Source organism: Apteryx mantelli, chromosome 19 (assembly GCF_036417845.1).
Source record: "Apteryx mantelli isolate bAptMan1 chromosome 19, bAptMan1.hap1, whole genome shotgun sequence".
In the NCBI taxonomy this organism is placed as follows: domain Eukaryota; kingdom Metazoa; phylum Chordata; class Aves; order Apterygiformes; family Apterygidae; genus Apteryx; species Apteryx mantelli.
In genome coordinates, this window is record NC_089996.1 from 13773655 (window position 1) to 13793785 (window position 20131).

At 42.1% G+C, this 20131-nt stretch overlaps 1 protein-coding gene across 6 annotated transcripts in view; it reads left to right on the forward strand.

Annotated features, from left to right (window-relative positions):
• HELZ (helicase with zinc finger) overlaps positions 1-13603 on the forward strand; it is a 92119-nt gene extending 78516 nt beyond the window's left edge. For all 6 annotated transcript variants that reach the window (XM_067308108.1, XM_067308110.1, XM_067308111.1 and 3 more), the window contains 7 exons: positions 696-906; positions 1393-1469; positions 2600-3167; positions 3531-3771; positions 4910-5423; positions 9550-9856; positions 10977-13603. In XM_067308108.1, coding sequence (XP_067164209.1) covers positions 696-906; positions 1393-1469; positions 2600-3167; positions 3531-3771; positions 4910-5423; positions 9550-9856; positions 10977-11308 — 2250 coding nt within the window. In that variant the 3' untranslated portion in view covers positions 11309-13603. The remainder of the gene's footprint in view (positions 1-695; positions 907-1392; positions 1470-2599; positions 3168-3530; positions 3772-4909; positions 5424-9549; positions 9857-10976) is intronic.
• Positions 13604-20131: the final 6528 nt, after the last annotated feature.

Sequence of the window (20131 nt, forward strand, 5' to 3'; positions counted from 1 at the left end):
TTTTATGCATTTCCAATCAAAAGAAATGTATGAAAAATAAGTATTTTAAGCTCACCTTCCCTGAGGATGGATTTTTAAATGATTAAGTGGGAAGACTGAGGTACTAATGAGATGGCTTCCTTTAGAAAGAAACTTACTGGAGATGATTTGAGATTGTACAGATGGAATAGTAGCCTAAAGCTAGAGTTCAAAGTGCACATTTCAAGGACAAATACTAATTTAAAAAAAGAATTGCTTGGAGGATGTTTGCTTAAAACAAGTAGGAATTAAAATATGATTATGTTCATGTAAGATAAAATGATTTCTTTTTGATCTATTTTATTTAATTTCACCCACTTCTATTTGTTTAGAGAAGAAGTCAATATAAAATTTATTGAAATAGAATTTGTTCATCAGTCTTTTCTCTTTTTTCTTGAAAACACTGAAACAAGACTGGTGGGTGTCCTCCCAGCATTTCTGCCCAGGGTAATCCTCCAAAATCTCCTTCTGTGTTGCCCCTTGCTGCTAGGCCTGCCCTTATTGCTCTCCCTTTGCAGCATTACCTGCAGCCATGTGTTACGGTGTCAGGTCATCTGATATATGGAAAACTGCTTGTTAGTGATCTCACATCAATGTGCTTGTTACTTTACTTCCTTTAATGTACCTTGACAGATTGCATCTTTTCTTCTTCTTCTTTTTTTTTTTTAATTTTGTAGGTACCATGGACGGGGTATCAGGGTAGGTTTGCAGTTGACCCTCGAATCATTACTCATCAAGCAGCTATGGCATATAATATGAACCTGTTACAGGCGCATGGGCGGGGGTCTCCTATACCTTATGGCCTGGGACATCACTCACCAGTTAGCATAGGACAACAGCAGCAGCTTCAGCATCAAGACAAGGAGCAACATGAACAAAGTCGAAATGGTGAGTCATTGAAATTCCATTGCAAGTTAGTTTTATTTTGAGTAAGTTTGAAATTTCAGTAGGAAATTGTGCAAAGGATTTTTTTCTTTCTTTTTCCATTTTAAGTGAAATTGAGGGATCTGCAAGAATGCAAGGAGTTGGGGAAATAAACTGTGTTTAGCCATAAAAGAATATCTAAGATACTGTGATGTTCAGAGGAGAGAAGTAGTCAGAAGCGGTGTATGGGGGTTGTATTTGGTCTGTTTCTGCTCTGCAGTCCAGTGGTTGCTATTACTGATGTTGCTTGCAGTTAAGTTGAAAGAAGTACTTAATGATGATTAATGCACAAAGTGCAGTTTAAAGAAGAAGCTTTATTTGGGTAAATTATATTAAATTTCTCTATTATTCTGTAACTGCTATTTTGATAAGTTTTTCTGTGTCTGACAAAGCAAAGAAAAATAAATTTTTCCATTGAAACTAGTTAATTAATTTGCTAAACATTTTTAGGTAAAAGTGAAAGCAATTCTGGACCTGAAATCAGTAAAATTCGGACACCTGAGAAGAAACCTGTGGAATCCAAGCAGGTTGGTTTGCCTTGTTTTTTCTTTAATATTCCCTCTGTTCTAGGTACTCTTCTGTTCTTTTTGAGAAGAGATGCTGTTCATCTCTCTTTGACCTCTTCATATACCTTTGTTTTATTCCTTTTTATCAAAAACTTCCTATCATAGTTACAACATTTCTATTCCATGATAAGCCATCAGTACTGATCTCTAATATGTGTTGAGTGACACTAGGTCCCTTTTCTTCTTGCCCAGGGCTGAAGTAAAAGTTAATATTCTAGAATTGACTTTTTAAACCCTTTGTTGAGGTAAAGACCAATTGTTGGGGTTTCACTAACAAGTAAGTGTTTGCAAAAAACCTTTTGTTCTTAAACTGTTTTTAAACTGTATTAGTTTGTACATAGTAAGCCTATACCTGACATAATAAAACAGAATACTATTGTCTTTTGAATGTTTAGGAATTAATGGAAATTTCAATTAAAACATTGCATGACTAGAGATAAACAATTCTGCTAGGAATGAAGGTGAGCAGGAGAAGAGGTTCACAATGACTGTAGACTGTAGAATATTAATCTTATGGATGGCAATGCGAATAAGGAAAAGGAGTGATAATCTAAAATGGACAAATAAAGGATTACTTTTTCTTTTAAATATGTGGTGTCAGTGTGTCCTAGAAATGAAAACAAAAGACTTAAGGCTTAACAGTTGCATGTAATTAGCTAAATTAGAGATGGTCATAAGGAAGCTGTTGGTAATTCATCCCTGCAATAACAGTAGCTATAGAATGAAATTTGATGATGGTAGTGTTTGAATGTCAGTTTACATACAGAAGCCTGAAGAGAAAGAATTGAGTAGTTTTTTCTTAGTTTTCACTAAATAGAATAGTGGTAGTAGAATTAGTTACCTTCTTTCAAGAGAGGAAAAAAATCAAAGTCATGAGTGAACATTAAGGAGTTAAAACAAGTTGATGCAAACTACTGCAGAATATATTTGTTCTTAAATAAAGAAAAGAGTGGTTCTAACATATATAATGTCCCCCCCCCCCCGCAGAAGTTTTATAAACTTTATTCATTGTTAAATGAATTTATTCATTACTGTCATGGTTTTTGCTTTTTTAGGTAAATTTTCAAAGTTTTTCCATCCTCTCTTTCTAGGTCGACTTAGAAGCAAATTCTCAGAATAGAAGCCCGGAGTCGCGTTCCAGTGTTGGTTATCCTAATGCTAAATTTCATCGCAAAGATAATCTTAACCCCAGGCAGCTGAATCTCCATCTCACCCCTCCCCACTCCCAGTATGCCGTTCCCAATCGCCACTTCCAGCACCTGTCACAGATACCAAGGCAGCCATATCCTCTGCAACAGCAGCAAAACCTTTTAAGTCAGCAACAAAATCATTTACCTGAACAACAAAACCAGTTGCCACCCCAGCAAAGCCAGGTAGTTCAGCAGCATAATCATTTGAATCAGCAGCCTCCACAACCTTCGCAGCTTTCCCCTGCTTACCAGGCAGGCCCCAGCCAGTCTTTTTTTAATAACCCAGTTCCCCACCGACCACATTCTCCTGCTGTAGATGCTGTGATTTCAGAACAACACCCCCCACCTATGTTACAAGAAGTCAGTAATCCTTTGAGGCCTATTGCACAGCACAACCCAGTTCTGCCAACCCACTTGAACAACTTCATTGAAGAGAATCCATCAGGAATGCCCATAGGGGACACTCTAGGTAGGTGACCCTTCTGTAGTTAAATTCAGACTGTGCAATTCTAATTACCCTGAAGTGAAACTGAAGAAGGTATTTACCTTTTCAGGCATATTGCTGTGAATTGGGTCATTGTTGGGTTAGTTTCCATAAGTAATGTCATTGAGCATAATTTGCTGCTTGAGGCATGTTTGAATATTCAGCACTTTATTAAAAGATTCATGTTTATAGGATTTTCTGTATGATTTAAATAACGGGTTATGCACTGGAATGCTGTTAATATATAACAGGTCCTGGAATATACTGTAAAAAAAGGTGTTTTTTTTGACAGCAAGATCTTTAAAAAGGAGCATTAGATAATTTTTTTTTTTTTAATGTTTTTTACAGATCGTATGCATGGAAATGTAGCTTTGGAAACAATAAGGCAGCAGCAACAAGCCAGGTTACAGCAGTGGAATGAACACAATGCCTATCTCAGTCAGGGCAGTATTCCATATCAACACCATCACCATCCTCACCTCCCACATCTTCCTCAGCAGCCCATTGGATTGCATCAACAGCAGCAAGTTAGGGCAAACTGGAAACTTGCCAGTAACACAGAAGATGAAACAGAGGCAACGTATACAAGGTATTCCTTTACTGAATCATCAGCATTTCTATAAAATTGAACAGCGGCACGTTATCTATAACTTAAAAGTACTACAACGGACTGCTGTTATTATGAGGGTTAAAACAGTAGGCAGTTACACTTTGTGTTACGCATTATTCTGTTAGTGTATTGGGTAGTAAAGCTGTAGTGGAAAAAATAGATTTATGGAGTTTCTCAGTGCTGTATTTATGGAATAGGGAATGGATAGAGAGTAACAGCCTTGTAGTGTTTATAAAGAAGCATCTGGGTGTAGTTTAAAGCGTGTTAAGTTGAGAATTCTTCAAATGGAATTAGTAATAAAAGTAGCAGTATTAGAATTCTGTGCTTACAAAAGCAAAACACAACAAATGCTCCCCTCCCAACACTCTTCCCCAATGAAACCTAAACTTTTCTTCCTTTTTAAAAAGCCTTTGCTTGTTTAAAAAAATCTGCTTAGTTTTGAGATGGAGCATTATGAGACAGAAATGAAGCTGTTGAACATAAACAGGAAAATGGTACCTGTGGTTGTCAACTTTATTCACATACATTATAATGGCTAGATTTTTAAATTTTCTCTGATTACTGTCATCTTCCACTGTGCTTATTTTCCATCTGAGCTGTTACAGCCATGGTAAAGCCTCCATATGCTTTCTTATCTGACTCCATAATGTGCTGAATTGAACATTCTCAGCCTTTTGAAGAAGTTTGGACGTGTATTCTACAAGTGAGGGAAATCCTTGATTGTTCTGTTCTTTTGCCTTTTAAGGGGTTAAAGTCTTTTTTTTTTTTTAAACTGCTTGAAGTTTTTCACTTTGTATAAAAAGCTGGAAGTTCTTACCTTAGTTGTCTCTTAAGAGATAACAAAAGCTTGATTCTTCTGACTGAAAAGAAAATCTCAAGTTCTTAAAACTTTGAGATGATTCAGGTGGGTATTTTATCCAATTAATCCTCTTGTGCCTAATTTCTGATTGCTCACAGTCATATCCTTTGAAGTTAGGGTCAGTAAGCTCAAAGATGATATTTAAATTTAAATTCAGTGTTTTGTGCTTGAAGTTTTCTCAACCTCAAAAAGAGTGGATTTTTAGCAAAACACCTTTTTTTTTTCTTTTTCTTGATAACATTTATTCTGTCAATACAGATTCCAGGATTTGCTCAGAGAACTGTCACACCGTGATCAAAGTGAAAGTCGGGACTTAGCTGAAATGCCACCCCCTCAGTCAAGACTGTTGCAATACAGACAAGTTCAGCCCAGAAGCCCACCAGCACTCCCTTCTCCTTCCTGCAACTCTAATCACAGTGGTCACTTTCCTAACTTCACTGAAAACAGCAGAGACATTGAAATACCCAGTAACCCAGCATTTCAGCAGCATTTACCCCAAATATACAATCCCCCTTTCTCAATGCCATCTGAACATATAACCCCATCTCCCTTGAAATACCTGCAACCTGATGGATCATGGACTTATGCTAACCTACAGCAGAATCACCTAATGGGGCAGGGCTTTCATTATGGTATACCTCCATTGCCCCATAGATCACAACAAAACCCTTTTATACAAATACAGAATCATCAGCATGCAGTTGGTCAGGAGCCATTTCATCCACTCACATCTCGAGCAGTATCTGCTTCTTCGCTCCACAGCTTAGAAGAGGTAGGGGGTTTTTGTCTACTTATACATTTGTGTGGTGTCATTTTATTATGAAATTATATTTTGAAGTGGTCGAGAGTGCACAATACCTCACATACTAAAAACTCCTGTTGGAAATTCCTTTGAGGTAAAATTTTTCCGTATGTCTTCTCAGTTCATCCTATGTACATTTGCAGATCTCATCCCTGCAGGTACAACATTTTCTGTACTAAGCTGTAGGTCTCAGCTTTCAGAATGTTATTCAGAAGTTTTTGCAATCATTGCTCAGTTATCTGCAGGTCATTTACCTGGAGTGCAAATTAACCATGCCCTAGGTGAAAACATTTTAAATGGCTTGCTGGAAAGTCAGCTTGAACCAGCTGTCCAGTTGGCTCAGTATTAAAACAGCGTGAATGTGGCTGTATTACTTTTCATACCAGCTTAAGACAAGAAGCATACAGTTGCTTTTACATGGTCAAAATCTGATATAATAAATCCCACCTAGTCTGACCTGATTCATTGTAAAGCCATCCTATATTTTGGGGGGGCTCAGAGTGTTAGAAATCAGTGCAGAGATACCCAGCTGCGTAGCGTGAATGTGGGTCCAGCACAAACCCTGCCACAGCAGAGCTGGCTCTGTCGCTGTCGGTCTTTGCTGTTCTGCGTGCTGGAGATGTATGTTAGGGGATGCGGACTATGCGAGTGCACGCAGCTGGTTCACGTCAGGTTTTGAACAGGAATTATTAATCCCTCTTGGAAAGCAGCATGCTAAGGAGTGTGATATGCAGACATTTAGTTATATGCAGACAACAGCCAGGTTGTGCTGCAGGAATGCCAGAATTAATATTCTCAGGTAATTTTAAACTGACTGCATGTGATCCAGTATTTCTGTGTAAATTTAAGTGGCTTGTCCTGTGATAGGTTTTTGTCCAAGTTTTTGCACTAGCTGTGGCATCTCTGCTCATCACTATCCCATAAAATACATATTTCATTGTCTTTTGATTTTGGAAGTAGAAAAGATCTTACTTTTTATGTGTCTGAGCGAAACATCTAAAATGGAATTCCACTGTATTTTACAAATTTCTGTCTTTTACAGATTCAGAGAGGTTAACAGAGTCCTCAAAGTCCTAGCTAGAGCTGTAGTAAGATTTGGTTTTATAGACATTTAGGAATTCTGTGTCTCAGCCCATTAAACCACACCACCTTGTATAAAATCTAATACTTGTGACAACAGTTAATGCATCAGTACAGCGGGACATAAGAACAATGGCTCTTCAGCAGTAATAAACTAATAAATATTCCGACAGAGTTTCTGACAGCTCCTGCTATCTGAAGACAAATAGAGTGAGTCTTTATGTAATTAGTGCAAATTCATTTTATATTTCTTCTTCCTTTCAAAATATGTGACAGAAATGCCAGATGCGGTAAAAGTGCTAAAAGAGAGAGACTTACAAAGTTTGCAAGAGATTTGGTTCAGCTAGTGGGTAGAACTGAATAAGTAAAGGAGTCAAAACGCAGTCTTAGTTGTATTTTAACAGCGATTCCTCGTATGAGGCAGGTTTCAGGGGAGATGTAATGGCTGTTAGTATTTTAAAACTCATTTCAAATCCAGAATTTCATAATTAGTTTTCTATATGATTATACAAAAATATTCTTATTTTGAAATGTATAGCTTACTGTATTCTGAAGCAGTGTCTTACGTTTCTGAAATTATTATTCATTGAAACCATTTATGAAACATTACTGTTTCTAAACATTAGAGCTTCTAATAACTGACTGCTTATCAATTTATTTGAAATGTATTCATTTTAATGGATGAAAAATGTAGAACTTTTTGAAATCAGGGAGGACAACTCTTCTCAATTAATGTTAGCCAAAGTCAAGGAGTTTGTGGGGTACTAACTTGAGTTTATTTCAGTGGATGTGAGGTGCTTAAATGTGGAAAAATCTGCACAGTAACATTTATCATATTATTTTGTTTCTTTATATGAATGTATAGATTAGTCATATACATGCTATGATAGAGAAGAACTGAGTAAAGTAGACATTACATTTAAAGATAAGAGGTTTTTTAGCTTTGGATACATACAGGTAAGTCAAAGTATAAATGACCTTGTCAGACAATACAGTGGTTAGTTCACAAGCTACGCAAGTTTAAGCAGCGTGGGATTTTGAAGGTTATTTAACTAACATTTTTTGAAGATGGAGTTCTTGATGCATGTCCAGTGATTACATGTCTTCAGCAGCCTCTCAGTCACATTTAAACTCATTTTAGTAGATTAAAACCAGGGAGGTTGCAGGTTTTACAGAATAAAAGATGATGTGAAAAACAATTCACTCAGTTACATGCAAGGTATAACGTCCTTGAAAGAATTGTGAATGGTTCTTTACCGTCTGCCACAGCTTTGTGTAACTATATAAAGCCTGTATATGAATGTCACTCGCAGGAGTATCCTGTTATCAAATACTGCAGTACCCACGTAAATTGGTATTTTTTTCTAAATACCTCTAATGCTGCACCCTCTAATATGCCTTCAATTTCGATCTGTTAATCACCACTGTTAGGAAAGCATTGTGAAAATCACTTTATTTTAAAATGTGGTTAGTTTTGTCTAAACCTGTAGGATTTTTTGCTTCAAGTTAAGCACGTTCTGAAGTAATTTTGTGATGAGAACCAAGAGTGGCCTTTAAAACGATGAAGAATTTGAGTAGGTATCTTTTAGTATGAAAATGAAAAAGCTCTAAAACTGCTAATAACCTGCTTTGGCATAATTTATAATAGAAAACAAACTGAAGACAGAGACGCGACAGTACGTCTTATTCCTTCTTGAAACATTGTTGTCATCTTTTCCATATTAAACTATTTTCTAGATCAGTATTTATAAGCTTTTGCTTGCAGATAGTCAAAGCAGATTTGAAATGCGTATCTAAGGGAATACTTACCTCATTCTGCCTGGTCTGTACTTGCAAGTGTCCAGAACGTCGATAACTTCCTAATTGCTTATCAAAAATGTGAAATTACCCATTAAACTCAATAAAAAGGATACCTTTAGACTTCGATTCAGGCTGTAACTTCTGTATTTTGTTTTTGTTTTTAACGAGCATCCTCAAGAGAATGCAGTGACAGGAAATCTAAGTGCTGTTTCACTGATAGATCATCAGAATGTGGCAGCTGTAACGAGATCTTACAGGGTCTTTCGTGCACTTTTTTTTTTTTTTTTGCTTTCTCTGTTTTTTGTGGATGATCAATAACAACTATGGGGCATTGCAAGCAAGTTCTTTTGTATGTGCTTGGCTAATTTTTTATGACATTTCATTAGGATGTTTACTTTTCCCATTACCAAGTATAGATCTACTTCAGTGACTTTTCCTTCTTTTGTGCTCTTGGTAGTTCAGTGCAGAAGGAAGCAATAACCGGTTCATTTAAACAAAAAAATTAATGCAATGGACTTGCCTTGGATCTTGAGAAAGTTTAGAGGTTCCTTAAATCGGAACTCTTAAAGGCAGCAGGATCTCCTGCCCTTTCCATCTACAAGAGCTGCGGGATTTCTGGAAGCAAGTAATTTCTGTGGTTTCAGCTGGAGTTCTTTTCATTTTTCCTCTCGAGAGGATACACTTCACTGAGCATTTGTGCTGGGTGTACGTATGCAAAAGGCAGCGTACAGCTGTGATACCATACCCGCCCAGACCCTGGTACGCGAGTCCTTCATTTGCCCTTTGCAAGTTAAAGCCAAAGATGCCATTTTTTCTCTCTCTGTCGTAATTGAACATTTTCCCTTGCTACTGTATGTTTCTGTGTTCCCTTTCCTTCATCTGTAAATGCCGGGGATCTTTCTGCTCACTACGTTGATAGGTATCTCCCACACCGAGTGTAAGATTCGAAGGTAAAAAGGTTGATAAGAATTGAGGAAATGCAGTTGAAGCTGTTTGTACTTCCTTTCTGTTTTATGTGACTAAAATACGTGGTTGTGTACAACAGACCACTAGAAATGTATTAGTTTTTTCTATGTGCAATGAGTTTTGGGGTTTTTTTTGGTTTTTTTGTAAGACATGATAGCAGGTAGATTTATATGTAAAACTGTGTATAAAAATAGCATTTGATACATGAATAAAAGGAACAAAAGGTCTTTTTTTCTTTTTTTCCTTGCAGTATGAACCAAGAGGACCAGGCAGGCCGTTGTACCAAAGAAGAATTTCCTCTAGTTCAGTCCAGGCTTGTTCTGAAGAATTAAGCACTCCTCAAGACAGTCTTGGTCAGTGTAAAGAGCTTCAGGACCACAGCACCCAGCCCCCTTTCAACTACTCGTCCCCCGAGCTGTGGGTGACCTCCTCCTCGGCCGCCCCCTTCCCAAACATTCCATGCAACGGCTCCGGCTCCAGCTCCGGCCCTGGCCCTGGCCCTGGCCCTGGCCCCGGCCCCGGCCCTGGCCGCCCCGCGCCGCCCCGCGAGCTCCTCGGTAGGCATCCGTGGAAAAGCGTTTTCTCTGTTCACAAAATATCTTCTGCCGTCCCTTCAAATCGTGACCTAGCTTCAGCAAGCCTTCGGAAAGCGTCTGTTGTTGCCGTAGTTCAGTGTTTGCTTGCAGGAGTTGCATTTGCTGCGTTGTCACGTTATTAGTGTTCTGCTGCGTTGCAGATGTCTACGGAAGAGTCCTGCTGAGTATGAGTATTTCCTCTAGCCAAAGCAATACTACTTCTTAGTCTTCCTAAAAAGTTATAGTAAACCCAGATATTCCCTTTGAGTGGTTTCAAGTGCAACTGTGTTTGTGCTAAAACGAAGGAAAGTAATGGGATTTGTTGCGGGATAAGTTATTTTTCTCCAGAATCAGTAATATTTCTTGTTGCTCTATTACAATTGGAAGGGAACCACCATAAATTGAATCAGTGATCTCAGTGTATTTCCTAGTATTTTCTGGTACTTTGTCAGAGTAATGATGAAGTATAACCTCTTATGTGGGAGAACCACCAGTAGCTGGAAATGGATAATTTAAGGAGAAAATCCCTAGGATCGAGAGTGATTGAGCGCAGAAGATGGATGCGAGGGGAAGGTTACCGGCAGAGGCAGTGGCTTGCTCCTGCGGGAAGCTTTTGGCAGCATTAGGTGTCTGTTAAAGGCGGGTGCCAAGTCCCGGGTAGAAGTTTTCGGTTCTGCGATACGGGGGAGGGAAATGGGGAGAAGCAGGATATTGCTTTGTGCCCTTGCAGTTTGGGCACTGACGATCCGCTCGCTCCTTTCTGCCTGATCCCTCCGTATCCGCCCTGGGAGGCGATTGGCGCCTGGGCTTGCGCTTTCCAGCCGGCTGCCCTGGGTTGGGAAGGGGCTCTAGCCCCTGTGGAGCCTCCTGGTGTCCCGCGCGGTCGTCTCTGCCAGTTAGCTCCACCAGCTTCGGGGGGCGTTTGAAGGGATCCTGGGAAGGGCTCACGTCTTGAAATTGTTCCAGTCTCTTGCCATGTTAAAGTACGGTCGTGATCTTTGTGGCTTTCTGCGCCGCTCCGTACCGGCTCTGCGATTATCGCAAACCTCTTTCCGACGTCAGAGTCGCTCATTGAGATGAACCGTGTTTGCTCCTTCCGCAGCTCCGCCGAAGACGGTGAAGCCCCCCGAGGAGCACCTGAAGGCCGACAGCATCCAGCTCTCCAACTCCTTCAACTACAGCGTGCTGCAGCATCTCGGCCAGTTCCCGCCGCTCATGCCCAACAAGCAGATCGTCGAGTCCAGCAGCAGCGGGCAGCAGCCCGCCGGCGGGAGCAAGCCCGCCATGTCCTACGCGAGCGCTCTGCGGGCGCCGCCGAAGCCCAAGCCCCCTCCCGAGCAGGCGAAAAAGAATAGCGACCCTCTGTCTTTGTTTCAGGAACTTAGCCTAGGTAGTTCATCAGGTAGCAACGGCTTTTACTCCTATTTTAAATAACCAGAATATTTTTTTTAGAGAGAATTTAATTTTTATTTGTGTCGGTAGATCTAAGATAGTTGGGGCTTCACCTGTAGTTGCAAATATTCCCTTTGTTTATATTAGTAAATATATCCTCACTTAATTGCTTTGCTGCTAGACTTGCAACTAATTTTTTTTTTAATTATATTCCATTATTTTGCGTTTTTTGATGTGGGTCGGATTTTTGGAAGCTTTTCTGTAGGAAAAAACACACACATTATTTTTTAATTTTTGTAATGTTACCGATGTGTTGCATTAAACTAGCAGCTGAGAGGTTACCTGTGCAACTTAAAAAAAGAAAAAAAAAAAAGAAAAAAAAGGAAAGAAAGAAAAAAAAAAAAAGGAAAAAGTTTGTCTAAATTGTATTTAAAAAGATTGTAAGTAGCATTTACATTTATTCAATAACATTAGCATACTATGCTGGGTTTCTGTACCAGAAATGGCCAGTTAATGTAAAAATGTATGTTATTTCTGCTTAAATTCATTTAATTTTTTTTTTAATAAAGGTGCAGCATCTTCTAAATACTTTCAGTTTTATCAGCTTTTTTGTGAAGGGATGCTGCATTCTCAGACTTTTATAGTTTTAGATTCTGTATGATGTGGTATTGTATTTTCCATCCACTGTAGGGTAAAGTAAAGGCATTCTTTGCAGACACCTATGCCATTGTTTGGAAACATTCAGATAAAAAGTATTGGTATACTTTAAAAAAAATACTCTACATTTTATTTTTGGACAAGCTAGTAATATAAGCTTGTTTGAAAAGTTAATTTGATAGGTTTTTTAAATGAATCATGAAGCTGAAAATAAATTTTTAGGTATGTTGGTGCTTAGTAGATTTAATAACTATTTTAAAAAAAATTGCGTGAATTTAGTAAAATACTTTTTTGTTTGTTTGTTTAATTTTTTTTTCACTATGCATGTGTAAATGTTTGTAATCTGGCTTTTTCCTCCCCCCTTCTCCAGTGGTATAAAGAATTGTGCCGCTTTAATTTTTTTTTTTTTTCCGGTAAAACTTTTGGTACATTATTTGATGTTTACATTAAAATGTGACATTATACAAGGAAATTCAGATATTTTGCTAACTGTTTTGTTTGAGGAACATCATTAAAGAAGAGATTTAATGTTTGTCAAAGCTGCATCCAAATTAATCTAAATCTGTGCGGGATAATGGCTTTCAGGTTGTTTAAGTGCATGAGTTCTGCTGAGGTCTCCACGAACCTGGCCCTTCAGGAGTGCAGACTGAAAACAAAATTCTGCGGGGTATGTAAAAATTAGAGAAACAAGTGTGAGTGGAAACTGGGAAGATAAATGTTGTCCGTAAAGAACTCTGCTCTTGCACACTGTTCATCTTCTGCAGCTGGGGAGGTAGAGAGGGGTTTGTGTAGCTTCTCCAGATGAGTTGTCCTCCTTTTACACTTGAAGGGATAACTTTAAATCTGGGAAATATTTAATTTTTACTGGGACTGGGCCGGGTGTATTTACAATGTTCATTTATTACATGCAAGAATTAAAATTTTAGAGCTGTGTGGGGTGATTTCGGATGTGTACGGCTGTCCTTGGGATACCTTACCAATGCGCAGTGGCTGCTGCTGTGTTCAATCAGATTTTTGCTCTGGTTACAATCAGTTTTTCTGCATTTGGCTTCATGTTGTAAGGTAAGGGTCTTTACGTAATAAGGTTGATTTAAACTCAGTACGCTGCGGAGGTTTGCATATAAATTTTTTATTATAAATCTTTGCTGGTTCATGGTTCAGAAACTTATCTGAAAAACAATTTTTTTTTTTAAATTTTTTTTTTGCTGTGAAGAAAAAGATGCATAACTGGTTAATTTATTTCCTACTGTCTAAACCAAACGAGAGATGCTGGGGGAGGGGAAAGCCCCTGCCAACTACTGCTTAGCACTTCAGCATGTGGCATCACGTCTAGAGGACCCAAAATGAGCAAAGGCCAAATTCTGCAGCCTGGAATCGTGCAAAACCCCCGTTAGCTTAACCGGGGTTTTGCTGAGCCGAGGGCTGCGGAGGAAGGTCCGTGGGAAGCCTGTTCGCGAGGGCGGCCGCGCGCTCGGTGGAAGTCGGCCGCTTCTCCGCGCTCCCCGAGCGAAGGCCGCGCGCCGGCGGAGGGGCGGCGAAGGTGAGGCAGGGCGCCGGGCACTGCGCCTCGCCAAGCCGGCCTGGGACTTCAGGGGTTTCGAAATCACTCATTTCTATGGAGCAGTCTTTTGATTCTGTTCACCATATTTGAATATTAAACTAATAAATGTCACTTGTTAATTTACTGCTATCTGTGAATTAGTTAAGGGGAAGGCGGTCGCACTTCGCCACGCTTTATTCTTACCGTCTGACACCGGCGTTTTATCGACCGTGGGAATATTATGGATAAAGTGGCTTTTTTTTTTCTCTCTCTCTCTGAACTTACATTTTCAGTTATATAGCTTTATAAAAATCCCCACAGGTTTTGGTTATAAATTTTCATAAGTGCTCTCACCCAGGAGTTTGAGGAGAGTATGGTGGATACCTGCTAAATATCAACTTCGGAAACGTTTAGGATGAGTCACTTCCATTTCTTGAAGTTAATATCTTTTCCGAAAGATTATTTGTTTTAAAATGTCTTGTCTGGCCCGTATATGTCATGTATATAGCCCTGAGTGGGATCTTTTCTTTTTAAAACAAATTGCCCAACTTTTATTGGCGTCATAGCTGCCTGAGAGAACCTGTACTGTAAACTCTTCCAGGGCCTCCTCCGACTCTTACTGAAATTAAGTTAAACCTTGCAGATGGCTCCAGTGGGCTCTGGCTCCGCTGTATGTATGGAGCAGCTGCATTTATGGTGAAACTCTTAAATTATGAGCTTGGATTTTCAGTTTGTGTAAATTGTCTTAACTCAGAGGAAATGAATGGAGGCTTGGACATTTTCACCGGTTGAGTGTTTCACTCCCTGACTTTTTTTATAGCTAAAATATCAGGCTTTGAAGTAATAAATAAATAAAAAAAAATCCCATGCTCCCTATCCAGGAATAAACACCTCTTGCTTTGGGGAACTTTAAATGACTAGATGATCCGGCCCTATAATTAGAAAGTTTGTATTTAGTATCAAAAATAAGTTCTGATGTTACTCTCTTTAATTTCACTTTTTCACGAGGAGCGTCGGGATGTCTCATGGGAAGTTGCCGTTGTTTTGTTAGGAGCTAATGTAGAATTGAGAGAGGGATTTAAAATAAATTATTTGAACACATTATTTTTTTAATTTAAAATAGAGCTCCTACCCTTTGAAAAGTTTCTTAACGAAGGCGGTTGGTAGATTTTCCCCTCCCTGTTTGAAGACTGAATTCTTGTGAAACCGTGAGCTTTCAAGCTTGGTCTTAACCGTGTCGGAAAAAGAAACCGGAATGGACCCTGCTCTCGTGCCGGAGGACGGCGGTAACGGAGGAAGCTACGTGGGCGGATTATTGCTGCCTTTTGGCATCGGTGTCGCTCGGAGCGCCGAGCAGTCGTCGCCAAACGGCGCTCGATCCGGCACGGAGCAGAAGCTGGTGGCGGCGTCCCTGGGGGGGTGAGGAGACCTCAGCGGAGCGGCCGGGCGCAGCCACCCGGGGAGCCGCGCGCCGCCGACCCTCTCGCCTTCTCGCCGCGTTTAAGAGCTCCGCGTGGCGCCTCCGAGGGGTCGTCGCCCGCTCTTCGTTATTCCTGGAGGGCAGCTCTTACTGCCCTCTGGGAGTTTGCCCCCTGGGCAGGACGAGCTTTTCGCCATCCTGCCTCTTCGGCAGGTTTCCGTAGCTCCAGCTTGTGCCCGTTTTCCATCCTTTTTTCACCGAGCTCGTTGTCGGTGAGGTTTTGCCACCTGCCGGTCTGCAAGGCTGAACTGTGCCTCGCTCTGAACATCCCTTCCTTGCGCAACAGGTGCCGCTTTGATGCGAAGAGGCTTGGCCGAATCTGGTCCTATAGGGATGAGCACACGTTTCGCATGAGTTGTGTTTAACGTCTTCACATCATTGCACGTCACTGGTCTGAGGAAAAGTGGGGGGAAAACTTAAATGAATTGCAGAAACCACCAAAACCCAGGAAGAAATGCCTTTGCTACCAGCAGGCACGGTGAGGTGGCATGCGACCCCCCAAGGGACGTGTTGAAACAGAGATAATCTTGTGAAGCTCGGGCTTCTCAGATGCGTTCGCAGTGTCAAGCTCGTCTTAACAAAAAAAACCCACGTGTCTTTGGGACAGTTGCCCTCCCTGTGCTGTCTAGCATCAGTCTTTACCCTTTATAAGGCTTCCCTGTTCCAGTAGGACCTTTAAGTGTTTCCACTATACAAATAATAAATAACTCTCATGCATAAAAGCAGGCTAAGTTAAAATCCAAGCCCTTTCATCCCTATTTTCTCCTGAAAGGTGACATCTGATATATATTGTACCGCTTTGTTTAATTATATGGGCTGTGGCATTAGCGACCCTTTCTTCGCGGTGTGCAAATGCTTCCCGTGGAACCTGACCTTGCAGAGCCTCCGAGTCCCATTCGCTGCTTTGATTAATTAATGTTTTGTTCCCAGATTTCTCGAGTTCTATTATGTTTTATGCAGAGATTGCTGCTCTAAGCAGTGCTTTTGCTACACGTGTAACATCTCTATGATAACTACCACTGAAAGCAGTAAGTAAGTGTTTTTGACTAGATGGAAATTTTCTTTTTAAAGTAAACTCGAATGTAACGTTTCCAAAGCAATAAGCCCACGATGCTTTATGCTCTGGCTGTAGCATCATTCAACTCATTTCATTTGTATGGTTAGTTTTTAAATTTCTGGTTTTCCTAGAAAAACTGCAGACAGTTAGCTTGTCAAGCCGGATGGTGATGATCTATGGTGCCTATAAAAAACTGCACATCATATTGCTTGACATGAAATGCAGGCTATTTCTCTTGGTATAGGATATTTGCTCCAGGATCTTTTTGTTGGCTGTGTCAGGGAGCGAGGACTGAATCATTCCAAGTTCTTTTCTTTCGTTCCAGAAAAGTAAAAAGATCTTCAGCAAATGCAATGGAAACATCAGTTGGATTTTGGGTTTGTAACAGCTTCAGCTGAGAAATGTTGAAAAGTTTTTACTTCATTAGGGTTTAATATATGTGTCTGATAAATTACAGAAAGCACTCTGAGATCTGAATTGTCCAAAACTAGTTAGATGTCAGTCCATTTTCCATAAGATTTTCTCTCCCCTGAAGGGCAAGTACTTTCACAAGAGACCTGCTGTAAAGCCATCGCTGTCTCTCAGCGAGACCAGCTGAAGTGGGCACAAGCTGAAGCAGCAGCCTGGGATTTGACCTGCCATACCCTGCCCTGCAAAAAGGGGAAAAAAAAGACTCTGGGACTCAAGTCCTGTTCTGAACCAGCACCTCGTGCTCAAATTCATTAAAAGGAAACTAGGCCAGAAATCAGCATTTATGCCTTTCTCAGCACTTCTTTGCAGAAAGCGGAAGAACAGCTCGCTTTGTACCTAGAGACGGCGTGTGGGTATGTGATGCCTGTAAGGCTTGAATTTATATTCATTAGCTGCGCTGGAGTCAGAACATCTTTAAGTACGACAAGCCACGAACAGGCTCATCCCAGGGCTCAATCGAAACAAAGCCACGAAGCTCCTTCCTTGCCCTTGGTAACGATGGAAAGGGTAAATAATCTGAGTGGCTCCGTTTCAGCCGGCTCCCTTTGCTAGAAGGGCAGTTTGTGCTACAGCACGGCCTGACGTTCCAGCAGCGGAGTTTAAAAATATATAGAGAGCATTCAAAGTGGCACTGGCCCACCACGGGAGGCTGCAATTTATTTTAAACGAGGTTTGAAATGAGGTTTGTTTTATAAACAGTTTCTGCCCATTGGTCAAGTCCCTGGCGTGTAGATGCCCGACCGACCGTAGGCTGCTGGATCAGGCCCCAGGTCTCGGCGTCCGTCCCCTGCCTGGGCCGGGCAGCGCCGGGGGCCGCGCTCTCCTTGCGCGGATGAGCTCTTGCAGGGATGCGAGCTCCAGAGCTGTCGAGGCCGCGAGGGAAAGGGCCCCCCCGGAACGTGGCCGCGGCCCCCAGCGCGGGGAAGCAACCCTGGGGGCTGCGGGACCTGCTGGAATAACTCCCACGCTTGTCAGCAAAGCAAGGGGGAAACGGAGGCGAGGACCACGCGGAAGAGCTGGAGCAGAAGGGAACCCGTGAAAAAGAAAGAGGGAAATATGTAAGTCACCCTTAAGCATACCTCAGAGCATCGTGTGTGCATCGTGTGTGTGTGTGTGTGTGTGTGTGTGTGTGTGTGTGTGTCACTTTTCCAGCCGGAACTGCAGGAGAAGTCGGGTTTGTACAGAGGCTTTTGCGCGCCCCGTTCGGTGGCTGCCGACGCCATCTGTGCGCCTGCTCCCTGGGCGCCCCAAACCCCCGGAGCCGAGAAACGGGAGACGGCTCCGGCGGCTCCCACCTGCTCGGAGGCTGCTCTTAGCGCTGTAGTATCTCTTCACGGATAAACGCTGTTTGGAGAGTTTAGCTCGCTGCTTGCTAAACAGGCAATTTGGTTCCTCGGGGCTGTTAGTCTGGCACCTTTCTGCACATTAAATTCACACAACACAGCATTTAAAAATAAAGGAAGCAGACTCTCTGCGTGACTTGTGCCTAACAGCAAACCTTAGTCTTACATAAACAGAAAAGCTGAATGTCTTCTCTTGCATCGGCTGCAATTTGGTGCTTGGGTTTTCAGCGCAGCGGGCAGGCGTTAGCAGCGCCGCCGTGTCCCGTCGGCGGCACCAGGGCACCTCGTGTGCGGTGCATCGAGGACGTGGACGTTTCTTTCGCATCTTTGTGCCACGTCCATAGCACTATTGGTGGCCGTTCCCTGCCATCTGCTCAGCTGAGAGAATGAAAACTCGGCCTGGTTACACCTTTTCCCCCCCCTTCAGACATTATATTCTTCTTTCCCTTGTATAAAGGCCAATTCCTTTTATTAACTTCCTTGAAACACATTATCGGCTCCCTGGCAGGGAGATCTGGATGTGGCAGAACGAGCCGGCTGGAGGAGCGGTGGTTTTCCCACCGTGAATACCAATGACCGGTTTAACGGATGGGTCCCTCGGCAGCGCTTGCTAATATCTGGAAAAGGAAAATGAAGTCGTGCGCATGCTTCTCGGTCCTGCAGGAAACAGGCTGGAGAAGAGAACGATCAAAAAGCCTCTTACCATACAGCAGAGAGAAAATAAGGCTTGGTGAGTTCACGAGCTTTAGGAAGGCATCGAGGCCGGCCGGCCGAGTTACAGCCCGTGGGTCCAAGGCCTCGCTGCCTTAAGCGGTGTGTTTTCTCTTGCACATGAGTAAAGTGAGCACAGAAAAGCTGTAAAACCCCTGGATCCAGGCCAAACCCCGTTACTCGGTGGAAGCTTTCCACCGCCCTTGCCGGGCTGGGATGAAGTGTTTCAGCCCCGGCGCAAGCGGAGGAGCATGCGCTGGTAAGGTGAGGCCCTCCGCGGTCTGTTTATCCAAAATACGTTCTTCTTGCTAACGAATATCAAACATAATTGGCCACATCGCTAACGGGAATAAACAGCTTCTTGGCTGGGCAACAAGCTGGCCTGTCAGGATACGAAACAGCCCAGAAATGACTTTTTTTTTTGCTGAAGAAGCATTGCAAGAAGCAGCTGGTGCATGGAAAAGCACGTGCACACAAGGCTTTCGCAGGGGCACGGGAGATCCCACTGGCGCCGCGGGCACGTCCCGTCCGTGTCGCCCCGCAGGAGCCTTCCCTCGCTGGCGTGGGGTGGCGAGGCTCCAGCCCGCACGCCCAAAGCTGCGTTCTCTCAACCCCTTGCGCATCCAAGGTAAGGTCATTTTGCTGGCGGAGCTGAGCTGGGAACGTCTTTACACCTCGCGGCCGTCACCCCCGGGTCAGTCTGCGGTTCTGCACGTGCTTGGGTGTCCCAGCCTGGGGTCGGGCGCAGCAGGAGTCGTGCAAACTTTCCTTGCTGTTGTAGCATGCAGAGGCTCTCCCTAGAAACTAGCCCCTGTTTTCCTCGCACAATGAAAATGCAAATTGGGAACGTCAGCTCTGTATCCAAAAATAAGATTTCAAAACCATTTAGCATTTCACAATGGTTCACTGACAACTTGAAGACTTCCAGTTGTCTCTCATTATGAGACGTAGGCAGAATTCCCCAGTTTATACTCAGATCTGAGCACCAATGAATGCTTTATCCCCAAACTTTATAATATACATGTTATTTGTAGTGCTTTTCAACTTCAAAGAGCTTGAAAAATTTTAATGCAACTGCACAAAAGCCCTGTATTCTCGCTACCACTTTCCTGATGGGAAAACTGAGACACACGGTTGAGGAGCTGGTTCTCTACAGCAAGAGCTCAGCCAGGTGCTGCGGGGACTCGGCTGCACCAAACGCGCAGTCCGGCCCTGGCAGGCCACGGACGGGCCTTCGTTCTGCGTGCTGTGATCACCAGCAGATGATGCTCCTTGATTTCTTTAAGCGTTTGAACAGCAAAATGTCACAATTTCAGATTTCTTCAAAATGATCTGAGTTTTTCTGCTCTGAATTCTGTCTTCTTTTGGCTTTAAAATTGTGAATACTTGGTGTTAGTCAATGAGGGAAAGAACATTTCTGTTTCCTTTTCTCCTGTTTTTTTAAATTATCCAGTGAAAAAAAATGAAACAGAAAAGAAAGGCATTTTCCTGCTTGGAAAATAATTGCAAAAATGCTGAAGGAATTCTAAAAATTGAACCGTAAACCAAAAAAAAAAAAAAAAACCCACAAGTTGGAATGCAAAAACTTTCCATCCGACACCTCCCT